This window comes from Lethenteron reissneri, chromosome 22 (assembly GCF_015708825.2).
Source record: "Lethenteron reissneri isolate LAM-NWPU_2019-01 chromosome 22, ASM1570882v1, whole genome shotgun sequence".
Lineage (NCBI taxonomy): Eukaryota > Metazoa > Chordata > Hyperoartia > Petromyzontiformes > Petromyzontidae > Lethenteron > Lethenteron reissneri.
In genome coordinates this window covers 8,190,819-8,210,939 of record NC_083800.1, presented here as the reverse complement: position 1 = coordinate 8,210,939, position 20,121 = coordinate 8,190,819, and the positions used below count along the sequence as shown (strand labels likewise).

Here is a 20,121-nt window from a genome sequence, read left to right as displayed (position 1 = left end):
AATGTGCCTCCTTTGCATGTGAATTGTTCAAAAGAGCGTTATAATTGGAAAATATTTCCTCCAAATAAAATACTTTGTGGCATCACTTAGGCCACTGCTTTGCTCTTGTGTTCAATTGCCTTTCCCTGTAAGCGCTCATCTGTTCTGCAACTATAAATCTTGCTGTGGCTATGCTTATTACAACTTCAGCAGAATTCAGCAGAAAGTTTGTTTGAACTTTGTCATATTGAAACAATTGTGTTGGGCCGCACACACCGCCGTCCGTGTTTATTATTCCTGCGGCGTAATTTGTAGCAGCGCCATTCATTAAATCACATTCTGAATCTCTCCAAATGTGCGATTTTAATCTTTTGAGTACGTATCATTGCTAATGAATGAGCGATTTGTGGAATTGCGTGCCGTGGCGTTTGAGCCTGCCCCCGGCTTGCATTTTCCACGCTTCGTTGGGGACTGGGCATAAGGTGGTGGCTGAATAAAGCGGACTCGGGTTTTTTCTGAACTTGATCGGCATTGTGAGATCCGAGTTTGGTTTCATTGGTGGCACCGCGCTTCGCACGCTCATCGAAGCTGCCGCAGAAGATGTAGAACAGCTGTGCCGTTTTGGATAACCAATGGCTCTGCGTGACCTTGTGGTGATACAGTCGCCAACAGTTGTGACTCACAGTTGTACGTCGTAGTTACTTAGCTTGTTGATAGGAAGACGAGCAATGGGGTTTCACCATCGTGTTTCGATGTTACGTGCGCACCTACTTGTCAATGCACTGCCGGATGAGAGAGAGAGAGAGCGTCTCTGCGTGCGTGAGTGGGGGGGGGCTTATTTGTCGGTGCTGTTTGGTGAAGGTGGGAAGCGGAGTACAGTACAACATTGGATTTTGTTGGACTGCCCGCAACGTAGCTTTTGGAGAGTCCTTTTGAATATACGCACGCACGCGTGCTTGCATGTCGAGTACGGCGTTTGATAGGCCGTCATTGCTGTGACATTGAAGCGTTGTAGCTGTCGAACTTCGCATGGCCGAATGTGTGCTGTTGGAAGTACACTGCGAGTGTAAATGAATATACCGTGGAGATGAAGGAGCAGAACTCAATGCGCAGAAGGCGATATAATGATACCCTTGAGACCGCGCTTTCTGCTGAATACCTTCCAATGGCCGATTCACTGGAGCATGTCAGCTTTGTTTAGATTGGCACCAACATCAGCATTTCAGACAAAAACTTGTACGCATGTTCTGGATATTGTAATGCAGCTCATAATTCCCCCTGTCGCCTATCCCTCACCATCTCAAGGAACCCAGTGTTTTAGGCACCCATTAAATATCCCTTTAATGTCTTCAACATTTGTTGCATTCGGACTTTATGGGATGATTTTTCTGTTTTGCCAAATCGTCTTAATGCACCTGCTGGCCATTATGAACGTAAGCTTTGGTTTATTTTGTTTATCTGGTATTGGGGTGCACAAATCTCTTCAACTAAAGTAATCGGCGAAACTGAGGTCATTGACAATTTGAGTAGCGTATGAAAAATATACAGAAGTATTTTTTTTCTTCATTTAATAAAAAATACATTAAAAGCTACCATGGAGGATTGTGGCTCTTGAGCATGACTCGTGATTAATTGTTCCTTTACAAGCAATAACACCATAACAATACTGTTGGCCGTGGAATAAAATAACATCTTTAATGTGCCGATTCGTAATTAAAACACATCTCTTGCACCAGCAATTCAATTGTGCCGGAGTAAGTGTCGATTTATTTAAGAGTACTGTCGTTGATATAACACGTCTGTTAAATGTGTCTGTGTGCATATCTCCGCGTGCACGTGACATCTTTTCTTTATCTTAACAGCTCCAGATGCCCAAAAGGAGACGGTGCAAGTCTGCTACACCTGCTACGGCCGGCTGAATAAGTACTAAACAGACACTGGATCAGCCGGGGTCACGACAGGACCTGTGGAAGCTTTGATTCCCCCGTCTGCGTCGGATAACAGACCCTATAATCCTGTCGAACGCTTTAAAAGAGACACTGCGCAGACTGGGGGGGAAGGACGCTTGGACACGTGAAGCCTCGTGGATAAGATGATAAATGGCAGGAAATGCCAGCCTCCCCCTTAACCCTCTCACCTGCAGTTCCCTCTGTGCACAGATGAAGTTACGTGGAGTTTGCTTTGAACTGCTTTCGTCCTGCCAGAGTCTGCGCCGTTTTTGCCGCAACACGTTGCCACCTTGGGCTGATAATACATTTCTGGCAGTGGAATACTGTATTAGATGACATTTGGATGGGTGGTAAAGTGCTTAAGTGCATTGAAAAAATGTCTAAATAATGTTTGACATGCGGGCCACTGTGATAGTTGAACCTGCACAGGTGTTTATTGTTTCACACACGTGGACGCGTGTCGCTTCTTTGCGTGATTTCTGTAAATCGGTCACAACTTTTTTGTTGTTTTCTGTTCAGATTTCTGTCAAGAACGGTGGTGGGTTTTTATTTGAAGGGGGGATGGCAGTGGCGCAAGGGGTTTGCGGGGGGGGGGAGAGTTGGGTGGGGAAGTGATATTCTGCAATAAGCATTCCATGTGTGTGACATGTGTGTGACATGTATAGCTCAAATGAGAAATCCTTGCTTTTACATATGGGGCTTGTGGCAAACACTATTAAACAGTAACCCCCCTCCCCCCCCCATGTGCTGATGTGGATTCGTACAGAAACAATTTACGGTTGGAGACCAGAATGCTATTTCAGTCCGGTATTGTTTGTAAATGCATGGGCTTCGGCTCTTCGATGCTGTGCTTGCAGACACGACAGAGTGGTCGTTTGCTTCCAGTCTTTTGAGAGCTTCGTGGGCGATGGCACCTCGAAGCATTCGTGAATGATATTCAACTGGACTGTCCCCTGCCTGGATACGTGAATTGTGGCCCCTGGTTTAGCTTATTTTCGGTCCGTGCGTGTCTCTCACCCTATCCAAAGAATGGAGAACTTAACCTCGCAGTTTGTTGTCATTGAAGCGGATTTATTTTTTATCGTGACCCATGTTAACGGGAAACTTTACCGAAATATCGATATTTATGAAATATAAGAGTGAAATCATTAAAATCACCGTACATCACACTTTAACCGCAGTAAACACGGCGCATATTCGCTATACAAATTTCACGAAAACTTGCTTCATAAATGCGGCGTAATTTTCTGCTGACCGTTATTCGTGCGCACAAGGGTCGCGAGAGCAATGGGGACGATCAGGACTCCAGGTCCGTTACTGTTTTTTGCCAAACGCTGCGACGTGGTATGCCACAGTGAATGTTCCCCTGGCTGCTGAGTAAATCGATTGTAACGTTGCAATTTCCATGGGGGTTGGCGGGGGGGGGGACCCACTTTACGGTTAAGTGCTGAAGCTAGAAACGCTTTGAAGAAATGATAAGAAGATACCACTTGGATTTGAAATATCGCAATAGCGTGCATCGAACGCATTTTTTTTCTTGCTGGAGAATCGTGAAATGAAGCTTTTTGAAACAAGGTCAATCTGTTAGCCAATATAAAATAACCTTCTGCAGCACCAACGGTCTTCACGTGCTAGTCTAAGTCGGTTTTACTTTGGCGGCAAGTTTTCTTGGGAGGAGAAAATATTAGGTGTTGAAAAGTCCAGTTTCAGTGAATTCCAATTAAATATCTGTACTGGTGTTCCTGTAGACCTCGCTGGTTAACCAATGGTTTGCTGCCAGGCTTACTAAAGCACGCAGGCATTCACCACCTGAGGGAACATGCAATAATATGTTGGATACGTTTTGAGAAAGCTTTGGCATTACCATATCAATACTTTTATGCTGTTTTTTTACGAATATATGATTGCATATCTTTTCATTTATGGGCCCTCTTGTTATTTAAAAAATGAAGCCACCTATGATGTCACGTGATTGTGGTTGCCTGCTTGTGTACCGAATGTTTTTGTTATTATAGCGGCCAAATGACAGCCCGAAGCATCAAACTTGTCAGTTACCATTTGTGGACACATGGACACAGTAACGTTTTGTTTTACAGTAAAAGACATTTTAAATGCATTTTAAAATGTGTCAATTTGTTAACAATACTAGCTTTCTGTTACACAGCAGTTCAATAAGGTGTCGCGCGCCAATCTCGTATTGTTCATACATTAAGTGTCACCATCACGCTGAGGCTCAACTTAATTGGCTGATTACCCACGTTGATTTCTTCAGCATATTTTGCAAACTAGAACAGGGTAGTTAGTACGTTTTATGGCATTAAAAAAAACATACTTTTAGTGTTACTTGGTGTACATGATGCATGTTTGAAGGCTTTTTTTCTTGACAAGGGATGACACCAAAGCGACACACAGAAACGATTTAATTTGTGGGGGAGGGGCGAGATTGAAAGCGCTCTGATCTGCCAATTTTAAGTCCGTCCATTAAATGTTCCACATTTTGAGTTTGCCATTGAGGGCATGTGTTCTTTTGCATATTGCAGGTTTTCAAAATGAGATGCATATTTTTTTCTTAGAGATAAATAAATGTTACAGTGGCGCACTGGCTTTCTTTTTGAATACATATCTCTCTCCGTGTTGTCCTGGCTGTCTACGGAACCCCGCTGTTTTTTTCTTGACAGTTACGTTTTAACGGGAAGGACATGTCAAGTGCTCGAGAAACATTTGTTTTTATAGAGTACTGTATGTCCAGATTTTTAAATGGAGCATAATCAAACCCAGGCCTCGACGTGCAGGCACTTTATTGGATGGATTTTTGGAGTCAATCGAATGCATGTGCAAAAATTAAACGTACACTTTATTATGATAAGCGTTGCTAACTTGTGTTTATGAATCGTAAAGGTTTAACGCAAGGTTTCCTTCTCGTCTTGCGCGCTTTGGTGCGTCGGTGTGATCTCTTTATTTCGGAATCGTCCCATTTTTGATTTACGAGAACGTTGGTGCAGATATTAAACTTAAAGAAAGCGTATGTACAATTAGCTTTACTCCTTTTTATTACAGATACAGAGTTTGCGTTGTGCCAGTTGATTTTTTTTTGTTGTTGTAAAACGTTAGCCTTTACAGGCAAAATTTACACTTGGGAACGGTGTGAAATGCCCACGAACTTTAATGTGACATCTGTGTTTTATTTCCACCCACCCCATTTTAAAACGTTTCTTCTAGTCTTACAAACGTGCTTCTTGCTTTTGAAGCTCTATGCATTCAGCAGCTTGATTTTGTAGAGCATTTTGGCTCCTGTGCAATGTTTACTTAGACAAATGTTCCCCAGCACATCGAGTGAAGAAAGAAGCTATTGCGTGTAAACAATTGAAAAAAAAGTCGCAGAAAGTTCATGGAAGTGCATTTTTTTATTTAAAGCCCCAGGAATTTTAGGTAGTGGTGGTTGGAGGAGGGAATTTAAGAGTTTTGTTTGCCTGTGAAATGAAAGTCAAAGCAACACTGGAATAAACCATCACGCTACTTTGTCTCGCCGGTAATGGATGTCCTGTGTACGTGGCTAATTTGCACAGTATCTTGACGCCGTTTTCTGATTCAGTTTTTTTTGCGATTAATTTGTGTTTCTTAACCAGCACCTTAGCAGACACAGTTCCCTGCACGACGTCAACGTTCGTACACCTTGTGGTATTTACAGTAAGCGCAATACGTGATTTATCAAAATACTGTAATGATTGTGGACACTTTACACACCGATTGAAACCGTGACCTTTCTTGAGATTGCGCGAGTAATCAAAAAGTAACCGAACGATTCCCCTGGCGATCATTTTCTTTTATTGCATTAAAATGTACTTTTTCGTTACCCCCTTTATTGTTGCAACAAGGCTTGTGTATAATCACAGTTACGTGATTATGTTACGCGAAACGTAGTAATGGCGACGTTAATCCGCGCAGAACGTCGGCGTGAAGTTAAATTGTACAATAATTTATAAGAGTTACGTTTTAAGGTTTTTTATAACGATTTGAGGGGGAGGGGGGAGGGTTTGAGTTTGGATTTCTCTGTTCTGAACCCCTCTGTTTCTGTCAATGCGTTCGTTTATTGTGCGTGTGCACACCAAGGCATGGCTGTTGTTCTTTGCCAATAATTTATGCCCCCCCCCCCCTCCCGACTGTGTGCTCGTACACATTTTAACGTTTCCAAATAAAATTACGAAAACAAAAAAATCTCCCACGACGTCTCCCCCGCGCGCCGTTCTTGACCGACGGTATCTTCGGTATCGTGCCATTGCTCCACTCTCGTCACTGTGATGATGGTGAAAGACTGAATAGAGTTCACAAGGTATGTTTTAAATGCTTTAGGATAAGCGCCGCTTAGGGGTGGGGGGCGTGGGGTAGATGCAGCGGTAAGAAGAGCGGGTCTAAGGCACTACTTTTACTTAAACCCGTAACCCTAATACCTTTTGCTTTTAAATCTTTCACCCGGATCATCCCTTGAGATGGAAGCACGTCGTTTGCAAACTGTTTAACCCCTAAATCTAAACACCAAAACGCGAGAAAGCAGGTGTCGTGTTACATTTCGTCAACGGAAGGATTAAGGCGGGGATTCCCTGGACCCCAATCCTCACGATTTACTGCTCCAATTCAAATACACATCAACTCGTTCCGCGCTGCACGCGCCCGATGATTGCTCAACACGTCCCACGTGGCGCGCTGAGCAATTGACGCTGCCTGCGTCACGTGCTACACGCTCAATTTTAGTTGAATAGGCTCTTATAAAGCGGCGTTAATTGAATTATTAGCGCGTTACATGGGGCGTGTTTAACAATCATCGGGCGCGTGCAGGGTGGAACCAGTTATACTCTTGGGTTTTTTTCGGTAAAGTCACGTCGGTAAAAATAAATAATAAAAATAATAATAGAAATAAAATAATAAATCACGACGTTTCGGAGGCAACACAAGTCAACACAATGCAACACAAGTCTCCGTCATCAGGTGGGATCGTCACAGCTAAATTTACAGTAAATTAGAAATAGAAATAAAATAATAAATCACGACGTTTCGGAGGCAACACAAGTCTCCGTCATCAGGTGGGATCGTTACAGCTAAATTTACAGTAAATTTAACTGTAAATTTAGCTGTGACGATCCCACCTGATGACGGAGACTTGTGTTTGGCTCCGAAACGTCGTGATTTATTATTTTATTTCTATTATTTCTATTATTATTTCTATTATTTCTATTAATTATTTTTACCTACGTGACTTTACCGAAAAAAAACCTAAGAGTATGAATCCTTGCAGTCACGAAAGCTTCAAATCTAGAATGAAACCAGTTAGTTTGAATGGGGAGTAGATTTGTAACGCGGAGAGGACTGGAGTTTGAATAACCCTGGACGGAGTAATTCTAAAGGTCTGCGCAAATCAAAGTATGTGGTTGAGAAAATCTCCGTCGTGGTTTGTGTTTTATAACACTCCTGTGGAGGGAGCTGGTAGGAACATTGGGTTGCACGGTCAATGGCCTGCAGGGTCAACGGCGGCGTGGTGTATTCCGCAAATATGCCCGACTGTGAGGGCGGGCACAAGCCGGCGTGAGTAGGTTAAACGTTGAGTTTTATAAGGGCACCACGGGGTGTCCAGCCCCTCCCCACCCAGCCCCACCCTCCCCACCCAGCCCCTCCACACCCTCCCCTCCCCACCCTGCCCTCTCCATCCAGCCCTACCCCTCCCATTTTTGGATGCACGACGGACGGACGGACACAATAATCCCCTGTGGGCTGGTGGAACCAGGTGGTTACTACCAGTATAACGTATCGTCGAACTAGGATCAATGTCTAACAGAGAACGTCCTTGCCGATACATACCTGGCAGGGCAATCCTGATCGCTGATGTTATAAAGGTGAATGTCGAAACCGGTCCAGAGGTTTGTGCCAGTCTTAAACCGATTCAGCTGAAATAAAGCACTCCCAGAGTGGGGGGGGGGGGGGGGGGGCGATATTATTGGTTAAAAAAGCTTTTTTTGCGTGTATATCGAGGAGTGATGCTCACAACAACGAGCGGAGCGCCGAGTGGCTAAAGCACAGGAAGTTGGCACATTATGGGGCACAGGTGGCGCATCTGCCAGTCATCTCAGTTAGTCAACCCATGGGCACCTGGGTCTGACCCGTAAACCTACTGCCAGCGAGCGTTCGACACTTCACGTGGCCTTAAAGTGCACATAGCCTGGCACAGGTGCCGTGGGGACGTCACCGGCACTTGGCGGCGAATGGCGGCTGCTGTTGTAGAGATAAATTATGAGGAGAGAAAATCCTGATTGTCTGCTTATTTTGATTTGATAAATCAGCTGGTGAATGAATGGATACAAATATCGACCCATACGGTTTCCCCGTATTCTTGTTCAAAGAAATTGAGATTTCGGTTCCATACGGCGTACAGCCCGTTTCAATACGGGCAAAAATGTGTTTGTCTATTTGTTTGTGTTTCTCCCTTATGATGGGACTTGGTAGGATGAAAGTTGAGATTTATAAGGGCACAGGGTGACCAATAAGGTCTGAATTGGTCTGTAGTAAGATAGGCACTGATAAGGGGGTTGACAGACATGAAATATGTTTGTTGATTGGATTAAAAAAAAACATTTTGCTGGGGTCAGCAGTCGTGGAGACGATCTTCTATCCCCCCATCTTTGGGGGAAGGTCGTCGCTTTTTGGTAAAGTCGTGGGCTACAATATCTGCTTCTTATTAACATTATTGTGTACGTTCTATATTGACGAGAACGGCTGCGTAAGTCAAGGGTACAGATTGTGTTCAAAGGTCGAGAGGACCCTTCCTCAATGAATGCCTCAGAAATATCTGCGGTATATTTTGGCCAAACAAAATTTACAAACGTGAATTGTCCGCGAGGAGCCGAAGCGAGGAACATCGCGACGGAGATCGAACAACGAAGACTGCGATGGACAGGCCATTTCTATAGAATGGAACGGTAACCGCATCCCTACAATTCCTCTGAGATGGAGCCCCCCCCCCCGCCCGGGCAAAAGAAAATCGAAGAGGCCAAAAACCACCCGACGAAACACCGTCACCGATAGAGCCTGGCGAGATGAAGACGCGATGGTGAGAGGCACAACACGGAGCCAAAGGACATGAAAATATGGAGAGAAAGAGAGATGGCTCGAGATTTGAAGTTTTCGTGACTGCAAGGATTCATATTCTTAGGTTTTTTCGGTAAAGTCACGTAGGTAAAAAATTAAAATTAATAAAAGTAAAATAAAAATAAAATAAAAATCACGACGTTTCGGAGGCAACACAAGCTTCCGTCTTCAGGTGGAACCGTCACAGCACGATATCTGTATCAAGTGATACAGCTATCGTGATTTAAAATTTTATTTTAATTTTACTTTTATAAATTTTTGTTAATTTAAATTTTTTACCTCCGTGACTTTACCGAAAAAACCTAAGAATATGAGAGATGGCTCATTGTAGCCTTAAGTCCCATCGGGGATGAAGAGGAGTAAGTATTGTGTAAATAAAAACTACGTGTGGGGGAGTGTTGTTTGTGTGCGCATAGCGTGAAGTGTGTACGTTTGCAAGTTTTGGGGGGGGGGGGGGGGGGGTGGTACTTGTGCGGTTGTTGTTGTTGTTTCACGCGTGCAGGGATAGATACACATACCCGCTTTTATTTTCTTCAGGCGCAAACTTCTCACTTCTCGATCAAGAAGGCTCGGCCAAGTGTTTTTGATGAGCGCCGTAATGTTTTCCAGCTGACCAACTCATAAACTGACACTTTTTTTGCGTGACTCATTAAATATTTCGGTAATTTCCATCTTACTTAAATGAAAACTTTAAGTGGCCGAGAATGAATGAGAACCTTTGGAAGCGATTAGCATTATTTATGGTCCTCTGGTATCTAAGGCATTAAATTGGCTGTCTCGCGGAAAGACATCTGTTGGTTCATGCATTGGCAATCGCATAAAGGGATCTTAACAAAACGCACGTGCTTTTCTCCCGTCATAAACCTCGCCACAGGTTACTTAATTCGACCTGTAACCTACAGAAGCCAGTCGGACCAACAGCTGGCAAGGTAAGAAGTATTTTGTCCGTGTTTTCTTGCGTTTAATCTCAATAATTGCGATAACATTCCATTCGCCGCCGTCAAGAATAACAACATTCTGCACGGTTACGACACAATTGTGTCGAATCTATTTTCGTTGTTTACTTCGTGCAAATGTAGCGGCATCCAGTGGCTGGAGGGAGTCAAATAAATACATTACTTACGTTGAATGTTGAACTTCTTTCGCACCGTACGTAGCCAACACAAAACGCAGTTCTCAAGAAATTAGTTTTCAACCTCGAGTAGACATTGCATCGCTCTAGTGGCTTCCTAATATCGGGAGAAAGCAGTATATACACCCCTTAAATATAAATTATTTTTTACACCCGTGATGTTTATGCGTGTGTTTCAGCTTAAGAATCGTTAAAAATAATCAAACGCTATTTCCCAAACTAAGATTCACTTCTGGAAGTGAAACCACAACATTTAAAAGTTAATTACGCAGTTTATGCTCGACACCTGCTTTGCTAATGTCAGTTGACCCGTGCGACCCATTAAAGGTATTATTAGAATCACGTAACACCGTCGTTTTCGTCGATGCATCGTTACATACCCAATACGATCGCACTGCGTGTTGAGGGTAGTCCAGATGGCATGTGATAACCCCCCCCCCCCCCCCACAAATTGAATTCTTAAAAACTTAATATTTTGAAAGTAAGGTGGTTTATTTAAAACAGAAAGGAATATGAAAAGGGAAAAACATTGGGGTTACATTATTTGTGTGGGGGGAAGGGGGGGGGTGTCACAAGACATCTGGACCATCCTGTAGAATAAGGAAGAAGATGACGCGGTTGGAGACACCGGCAAATGAAACAAACGGACATCTTTCATGAAATTTTCCTCCCTTCCAATTGAAAAGAGTTTCTGGGAGCCAATAGTGTTGCGGGTATATACACCCTGTGGTCAACAACCTCCCTCCGCATTGGAATGGCTCAATTAAACTCTCAACACATCTGACTTGACCCATTCACCGCCGTTGCTGCCCCCACGACAAACCTGTGCACACCCCCAACTGAAGAACGGGGCAACATGGGAGAAAGGAGAGAGATTGGGTTTGGTTTACTGAGATGAGAGTTCGAGTTCTATCGCAGCTGGCATGAATAGACACGTTAAAAAAACATATATAAATGAAAATGACAATTGGATTTATCCCGTGACCTTCAAATCGTGATCACTATAATTCGCTTGGTTCTGCGGTGTCTCATATTGAGTCTCGTATAAATATCAGGGTTTATTGAACGTTGCGCAGTGCTGATTTTCATCCAGCAGCTTCACGTGAGAAATCTACGTTGTGTTCTACTAGACAGTACGCACTGAACATAGATGGAGCGTGCTTACGTTTAGCACTGCAGAATATTTTGTTAACATATCCGTCTTAATACTTCAGTGAAAGTTAATGGAGCTGCAATGGCTGCTGCGTGTGACCGACCATTTCAATCGCGATGTAGATAGGTTCAGGTGCAGCCCTGCAGGTGACCGGCTCACGACACTGCTGGCGGGAGGGGGGCTCCACTCGAGGGAGCTGTACATGGTATTTGGCCTACTCTTCCAGGAGGTGTGAGTCCCCACACTTTACCCCACCACACACGAACTGCCCATCGACGAACCGTGATGAACCCATTTTGTGTGCTGCTGGCTGGATAGACCGAGGCGCTTGGGAACTTGAAGAAACTCGCCTCACTCTTTGAATTCGCCTCATTGCCTCCGTCTGGTTCGCAAGTTCAGTGCGCGCTAACCACGCACGGAAAATATTCCCCCCGGCTGACTATCCTCGGCGTAATTTAAAATACTACGAACTGCATTTAATTTTGGCGTGAGAGCGTTTTCATTGAATGTGCCGTAACAAGACGCTCTCGCCGAGCCGCCCATGTGGTTTGTCACACTTAACCGCTTTTGTTCCACTGGAGCCCCGAGAATGTCATCATGAATGGTCAGTGGTATGTGTTTATTTACGTCCATTGGATGAGCTGACCGATGAGGAATGTTCGATATTAAATATGGGATTTGGTGAAACGTTTAAGAAGCAATGACATTTTTTCGTAAATGTCTCAATTCTTCGGACCGATTTAACGTGGAAAGAAAGCCCATGTAAAGTAAACATTTCGCGTGTCTGTTTAATTTCTTTCGCACCGTACGTAGCCAACCGTGATAATCGGAGGTGGGGTTTACGCGTATTCTAAATAGCAAAAGGAAAAAAAAACCCCGCTCACATCTACACAGTGTGCTGTTTAAAACACGACTGTGATTAATTAGAAAGCATTTTTGTTAAAAGGCAAAATTTATTTTCGCTAATAACACTTTAGATAATTCAACAGCTATTACGGTTAAAACAGCAGCTGTGGTCGCATCGAAATCCTTATTTAAACATAACACGTGGTTATTTGCGACGACAACATCAGCCACTCGTATGAGGGTACATTTTAGAATGGCGCCGAGTAATTTACACTCAACCACTGCAAAGAAAAACATGACCTCAACGACTGGAAATTAAATAATGTGCGCTGTGACCTTTTATGATAACATAGCAGAGAGCTGCGTAATTACTCGCAAATGTAATGTTTCTTTTAGAAATTGTGTCTTGAGCAGATTGGAATTCGAATACCATTGCCCATGTTCGCATTTACGTTGAATTTGGATAACGTAACACAGGGCGATTGATCTCAAAGTGGTGTCATGACTTGTGCTGCCCCGTGAGCGTATTAACATAGTTGTTCTGTTCCTTAGTTATTTGTACGCTGCACAATAATGCGCACCAGCAAGGATTCAATTTCAGTGAAATATCCATTGCCTTGATCATAAAGCCATGCCGCAGGTCATCATTGCATACAAATCTAATAACTCAGTCCATGAGTGTGATGATTCAAAACAACAATTACAGGTCTTTCTACAAATATAGAGGGCTTGGTACATTATATACAAAACGTAATGTACGTAATGCAAGGTATGGTAGTGTATAATGAAGGTAATTATTTTCAGCGTTTTACTAATCGACTGCTGGCTAAAGGCAATTGTCAGTCATGCGGGATGTGTGATCATAAGTCACCATTCTGGGCAGTACGTTTTGATGTCCGACGTTTTTCTCCACGTGCTTCCTCAGAAACTGAACGCAGTCGGGTGATTGTTTATACCGTGCTTCCCATGCACTAAATCTCGAGACTCCAGAACATGGGGGTTTAAAAAAAAAAAATTATAACACTTCATCAGTTCCTGAAAAAAAATCTCCAAGCATGTGGAGCGCGTGGAGCAAAACGTCGGACATTGTGCCCAAGAACACGCGGTGTGACCCGACAACACATCGGTGAGCTGCGTATGTACGCATGTATTTTGAGCTTCTTTCGCACCGTACGTAGCCAACCAAGCGGGAGGAAGGGCTGCAAACTAAACACAAAAAGCAGTTCTAAAGAAATGAGTTTTCAATCTCGGTGATTTAAAAGTGCATAGCTCCCAGAGGCTTCCGAACATCAGAAGGAAGAGCGTTCCAGACGGTCGCAGAAGCGCGTCTGAAAGCGCGCTACGCAGGACAACCGCGAAAACCTGCGCAACTTGCGTAACAATTAAAAGAGCGCCGTTTAACGATAAACTGCATATCGTTTATTGTTAACTTTAAATCATAGTTGCTATGATTGCAGTTGTTACATTGTTTTTATAGCTTTATTTTGGTGATTCCAAAACATATGGTTAATCTAAATTGTCTTATGGTTGTTGTGGGCTTGCACCACATTGTGATTTTTGCACACAGCGTTTTAATACGTTTTTTTTTTGAACATTTGCTGGTTTATTCCAGGGTGTTTCTGTTGCGCGTCGTCCCTTTGGGATGTTCTGTGTTCATATTTTGTTTGTTGTGGTTGCACCCGACTTAAGAGCCGCATGGCTCACAGGGCTATACCTAATAAATGAAACTTGAAACTTGAAAGCCTCTAGGTCGATCCAATGAATACGATGGACAACGGGGGAACCAAGCACTGACGACGCCTCATCATAGCTGCGATGGTATATAGGTGAGCCCCAACGACTGAGCGATGCGCAATTCTAACGGCTCTTCCATTCGCCCCTCTGCCATCCACGTCGCCGACGTGTGCCGCTGTTTGCACTGCGGCGGCGCTCTCCAGCAATTTGAGTTGATACAGCAGCGCTTTGATGCGACCGGCCAGAACCAGACAACAACAAAAAAAATGGGTTTCTTAGCCGAAAAAAGTGAAATTTCTTGGAAACAAAAAATTGGTGGCAGCGGGGTTCAAAGGCAGACAAAGATCCCCTGTATAGTCTGTAACACACTGTTGGGGAAAGTGCTGTTATCGAGCACCTATGACGGCCGGCACGGCACACGAGGGGGGATGGGGGTCGCCAGCCTCACGCCCGGCCGCCTTTGTCTCCCTGGTGGTCCATATTTACACATCGCACCAGGTACTCACGGACAAAGACCGCCTCTATGGTCTCAATAGACTGTTGGGGCAAGAGCCGTTAGCGAGCACACACTGACAAATATCCCCCGTATAGCCTTAATAGACTGTTGAGGCAAGTGCTGTTAGCACACGAGAGGGTGCGTGGCCAACACCACGCCTGGCCGCCTTTGTCTCCATAGTAGCGATGTTTACGCATCGTACCAGGTACTCATTTGAGGCTGATTCAACCTAGGGGAGGCCCAGGACCGGTTCAGATAATCGTCACCGGTGTTGGCCGTGAGCGGGAATCGAACTCGGGTCGCCGGGTTCGTAGCGCAGCGCGCTAACCGCTCCACCACCGCTCCCCACACACGTACACACACGCACGACATATATGGTGCCATTCCTATGGGCCACTTGAAATTGCTCATGGAGCTTTATCGAGAGAGAACAAAAGTACGACTCCAGTTGCATATCTTTTTAACGTTTCATCTTAACGCATGACGCGCGTCGATTTCAACTTTAATGCAATGACTCCACATTATATCTGCTGGTAACCCAAAGCGGATTTCCTGCCTACGGTCCGATACGTTTCTGGGGCGTGTCGCGTGTGTGTTAGCATGTTATCCGACATTTCGCTTTCTGTGTTCAGTTCCCGAAGAAGCGCACAGCACGTGGTGCAAAACGTCGGACGTCGTGCTGAACAGTGCGCGGTACGACCTCGACAACAGACGGGAGAAGCCAAACAGCACAAGCGCGAAAAGCTACAAAGTCGTCACTTCATCCCACGATTCCGAAACGTGATTTGTTCCATGTTTCAATTTACGTAGAAGGGGATTAGTCGACTCTTATTGAACCCGCAGTCATTAAAACATATTCTCAATCAACGCCACCATCGCCACCGTCACCCTACAGAAGCTGCTTTTTTCATCAGTGCGGAAGACGAGTTTATCTTGTCTGTCGGGATGCGTTTAATCGAATGTGGGATGAAAACGACTTTGAAATATATTATTGAGTACATTGTGAGACAACCCCCCCCCAAATTGATTGAACATATCTGTATACAAACAATGGCCTATCATGTACAATGTACGCACATCAGAAGCGTGGTACGTCGGCGATATATATATGAAAATAATAATCATATAAAAATGTGCAGTCGTGATTTTTCGCATGACGTCCGACACTTTTTCGTAGAATCCGGTGGTCGTGCATGAAGCTGGCTGCTGAAAGCTCCCTCCTAGAAAAGAAGAAAAAACACGCATTCCAGCCCTCTTCATGGTAAGATGAGAACTGATAGGAATCAGAAGTCAGAACAAATCCCTTGTCAGCCTGCTGAGTGATGGAAGATGGCAGAGTCCGATTGGGAGCCGGCGGATTTTGTTCTAAATAATAACATTGTGCCGTTGTAGTAGCTGCAGGCAGGGGTCGTGGAAACAATGGCAAAAGCATTAATCAGACGCTGTTATGAATTACAAGCGCGGGTAACCGTGCAACACTGATTACATTTGTTCGAACTTTTGTATTTTTTGTTGCAAAATTGGTCTCGGCTTCGTGTCGGATTTGGTTTTGCTAACGCACCTGAAGGTCACGGAACCTAACAAGAGTGGAGTTCCTCCAGTAACGTCTTACAGAGTCACCTGCGAAGACAAATTGATTTTAATACATTACCGCGATCCTCCGTTTCTTCACGCGAGACGTAATTTAATACGCAGTTTTTATACCGATTTTTTTTTTACGCTTATTGGGCAACTCTTAGGGAAGCTACATTCCTTCACGTTAATACCTACAACACCGGCGATAACAATAACAATACTAGCAATCTCCTCGATCTCGCATTTCAGTGGTACGGCATTTAAAAAATTGTCATATTTTGTCTCGCCGTGCCATCGTTTGTGCCCGACGACAAGCCGGGCGCAATCGCCGAGCTCCCGGTAAAACGCGCGTAACCTTTGACAGGCTCTTGCAAACAAAAGCCCTCGGTTTTTTTCTCTTGAAATCTGCAGTCACTTCGGGGCACGTGCTCGACATTTTGAGAAACTCGCCGCGTGCCACGGCCGACGTCGTGCGAATGCCCTCATATGGCGGCAGACTCCAGTAAGCGCCGTGAGCCGCCGTGTGGAGGAGTCACGCTGCAGCTATTTGTGAAATGCCACGCCGTTGCGCTAATGCCCCCGATGTTTTGCTTGTTCAAGCGGCGCTTGTTGTACGGGACCCCCCCACCCACCCACCACCGGGACCCCCCCCCCACCACCGAGACACCCCCCCCCCCACCACCGGGACCCCCCCCCCACCATCGGGACACCCCCCCCCCACCACCGGGACCCCCCCCCACTACCGGGACACCCCCCCCACCATCGGGACACCCCCCCCACCAGCACCCCCCCCCCCACCACCGGGACCCCCCCCCCCCACTACCGGGACACCCCCCCCCACCATCGGGACACCCCCCCCCCCCACCACCGGGACCCCCCCCCCACAGGGACCCCCCCACCCCCACCGGGACCCCCCCCCACCACCGGGACACCCCCCCCCCACCACCGGGACCCCCTCTACCACTGGGACCACCCCCCCACCAAACCCCCCCCCACCACCGGGACCCCCCCACCACCGGGACCCCCCCCCCCACCACCGGGACCCCCCCCCCCCCCACCACCGGGACCCCCCCCCCCACCACCGGGACCCCCCCCCCCACCACCGGGACCCCCCCCCCCACCGGGACCCTCCCCCACCACCGGGACCCCCCCCCCCGAGTGTCTTTACTGATGGAAGAAGGGTGTGCGGTTGAAAGGGAAGCGGGGCGGTGGGTAGCCGAGCGCTCGCCGCACAATTCGCGAGGTGCCCAAAAACGTCGACTTCTTTGACCGGCGTTCGTCTCCGACAGAACCGGTGGGGGGAATGGGGGGCTGGGAGGGGGGCTGGGGGGGGGGGCGGCGAAACGCACGCCAATTGAGGGTTTCTTCGGCTCTCTTGCGGTGTTTCGCTGCTGCCCCGTGCAGAATGCTAGACGCGGCTTTAAATCACCCCGTTTGGTGCGCAATTTTTCTGTCTCACGTCGCTAACTCTACGCATCTCGGCTTTACCCCTCGTATAAATATAATTGGTGTGTAATTAAGCCGTAGGAGTTTTTGAAATCTTAAACGGTGCTATTAATCATTGCGAGGCTGTTATCACCCCCCCCCCCCCCCCCCCGACGCCACCGCCTCCCGCCGGACAAAACAAAACTGATTTCCGCATGCGAATGTCAGATACACGATTAGGTAATACGCGTAGCTGTGTATATATATTTATTTTTAAAGCCGTGGATTTGGATTGGGATAATCGCTCGATCACCGGATAGGAATTGACCCTCGTGCCCCCATGTCGGCTCGCAGCAGGTGCTTCAAGTCCGTTGACAAAGAAAGTTTACACAATTTCAACATCAAAGCCGAGCGATATCGGGAGCTTTTCCTGCCCCCCCCCCAAAAGCAAAATAAAATAAAGAGAGGTCAGTCAGAAGCAACATTTAATGGGGCAGCACTTTGTTATTGCCTATTTGATTCGGTTGGGCTGACAGGAATGGCAAAGATAATTTGAGACCGGAGCATGTTATGACTTACTTTACGTAGTTTCTATAACAAACCCATCCCGTGTTGTTAACTGGGTGACTCACTCATGACAGCAGATCGTTTTATTCATCATCATTATCATCATCATCAGCAGCAGCAGCCATTGATCTCTCCGCTGCTGGATGCTGACCTCCCCAAACCGCCGTCACATATCGTGCAGCTTGCGACGCTAACGATCCATCCCGATCCTGCACGCGGGATGATTTCAACGCTCAATCTCCCGCGTGCGTTTGACTCATCTGGCTGCCACTTTCCATGGATCTCGGCCAAAGTCCCCATCTCATTCTAGATTTGAAGCTTTCGTGACTGCAAGGATTCATACTTGTAGTTTTTTCGGTAAAGTCACGTAGGTAAAAAAATGAAATTAAAATTAATAAAAATAAAATAAAATAATAAAATAATAAAAAATCACCCCATCTCATGGCACGGTAACGGGAGCAATGACTTTGCGTACGTTCTCCAATCCGCGCGTTGCTCTTCCTGTCTCTCAGTGAAACACGGTGACAGAGAGCCTCTGGCTATTTGAGGGCGTCGACTGATTTTAATTTAGCGAATTTTGCAAGGTACCAGTATGTAATATTTATTTCAATGCTGGTTATTATTCCATGTTGGGGGTAAAAAGGATTAACCGTGCGTGCAATCTCTTTTTGTAAAGCAAACAGGTGCATTTCAATATTTTCTAAAAAATAAATTTTCAATAATTTATCCTGCAAATGATATTTCGACATGCCCGAAACAAGCAAGAGGGGAATGGAAGCAGCAAGAAAAGAAGTTGGTGATTGATACACTGCACCAGAGTAGCCCTGACAGAATCAGATGAACAAAGACAAAGGTCTCCCGTATAGCCTTAACAGACTGTTGGGGCAAGTGCTGTTGGCGCCGAGGTGGCGAAATGTTAACTACCTCGCCTGGTATACAGGAGGTTGTGGATTCGATCCCGATCCCGATCCCGACGCCTGTCTATTTGGAGTTTGTATGTTTTCCCCGTGGTCGCGTGGATTTTTCTCGGGGTCCTCCAGTTTTTTTCCCTCCACAACATTTAGAAACATGCGTTTAAATTATTTGGCTGATGTAAATTTCCACGTGATAAGCCACTTCGTTGAGCTATCATTTGTGGTCAGGTAGCTTCTGAAAATAGCTATACAACTTAGTGGGCTTTACCTGGTCAAACAAAAAATAGTTTAGTTTATGAAGGCCGGCACGGCACATGATAGTGTGGGTGGCCAGCACCACACCCGGCCACCTTTGTCTCCCTAGTGGCGATGTTTTTACACATCGCACCAGGTACTCATTTGAGACTGAGTAGACCTAGGGGAGACCCAGGACCTGTTCAATGGAACCATATATAATGCATGCATAATAGAGACAGAATCGTAAAACTAGTAGAGGAATTTTACGCAGATCTTCATAGGCAAAAAAAAATCTATTTAATTTTTTCAGTTGAGGAGGGAAGAGGTTCCAGATGTCACAGCTGAAGAGGTAAGAGCTGCCTTTTACAGGATGAAAATATGGAAAACTTCCGAAATTAAACGTCTTCCTTGAAGAACGATGCCTCGGACGCTCTTGCATTCGAATAGGGAGACAACACCGGTATGAAAGTTCGCAAACACATTCACATCTGATCGCACATTCTTCAACGGTTCACGGACGTCAGATACATCCAACGCTCGTCTATTTAGAGGCCAATCAACCAGGAGAGCTAGCTGTATTTATAAAAATATATATTTAACACTCACCACATACAAACGATTGATTGGATAGTGCAATAGACGACAGTAGTTCCCTCGGTTAACGTTTTTAATCCGTTCCACGGAAACTACTGTTAACCGAAATCACTGTTAATCGAATGTAGCAATTAGGTGATTGGCGGAGGTCAATGGCTCAGCTCACTTATGAGTGCTCGGTTTGGACAAATTTGGCGGCCGCGTGCAAAACGTCAACATTGCCGTTAATCAAGATGTTAACGTTGGTCGAAACAATGGGGTCCGATGGGAGGCAAATCGTTAACCGAAAAACCGTTAACCGATGTCGCTGTTAACCGAGGGACTATTTATTGAGTAGCTAATTCCATCTTGATGGGATAGAATGTTGCCCCCTCGCACACGTGCAG

General features: G+C 45.6%; 1 protein-coding gene and 1 long non-coding RNA gene across 4 annotated transcripts in view; one reads left to right on the top strand and one right to left on the bottom strand.

The window, feature by feature from the left end:
- Positions 1-6,128, top strand: part of ZFYVE27 (zinc finger FYVE-type containing 27) — a 58,278-nt gene extending 52,150 nt beyond the window's left edge. For 2 of the 3 annotated variants that reach the window (XM_061556505.1, XM_061556507.1), the window contains one exon: positions 1,842-6,128. In XM_061556505.1, the coding sequence (XP_061412489.1) occupies positions 1,842-1,909 (68 nt within the window). In that variant the 3' untranslated portion in view covers positions 1,910-6,128. The remainder of the gene's footprint in view (positions 1-1,841) is intronic. The other variant, XR_009755455.1, reaches the window with a different exon arrangement.
- A 9,312-nt stretch (positions 6,129-15,440) lies between these two features.
- Positions 15,441-19,808, bottom strand: LOC133345427 (uncharacterized). Its single transcript, XR_009755441.1, has 3 exons — positions 19,748-19,808; positions 15,985-16,043; positions 15,441-15,643 (listed from the first exon to the last, which is right to left on the bottom strand). It is a non-coding gene; the product is annotated as an uncharacterized LOC133345427 (long non-coding RNA).
- Between the last annotated feature and the right edge of the window lie 313 nt (positions 19,809-20,121).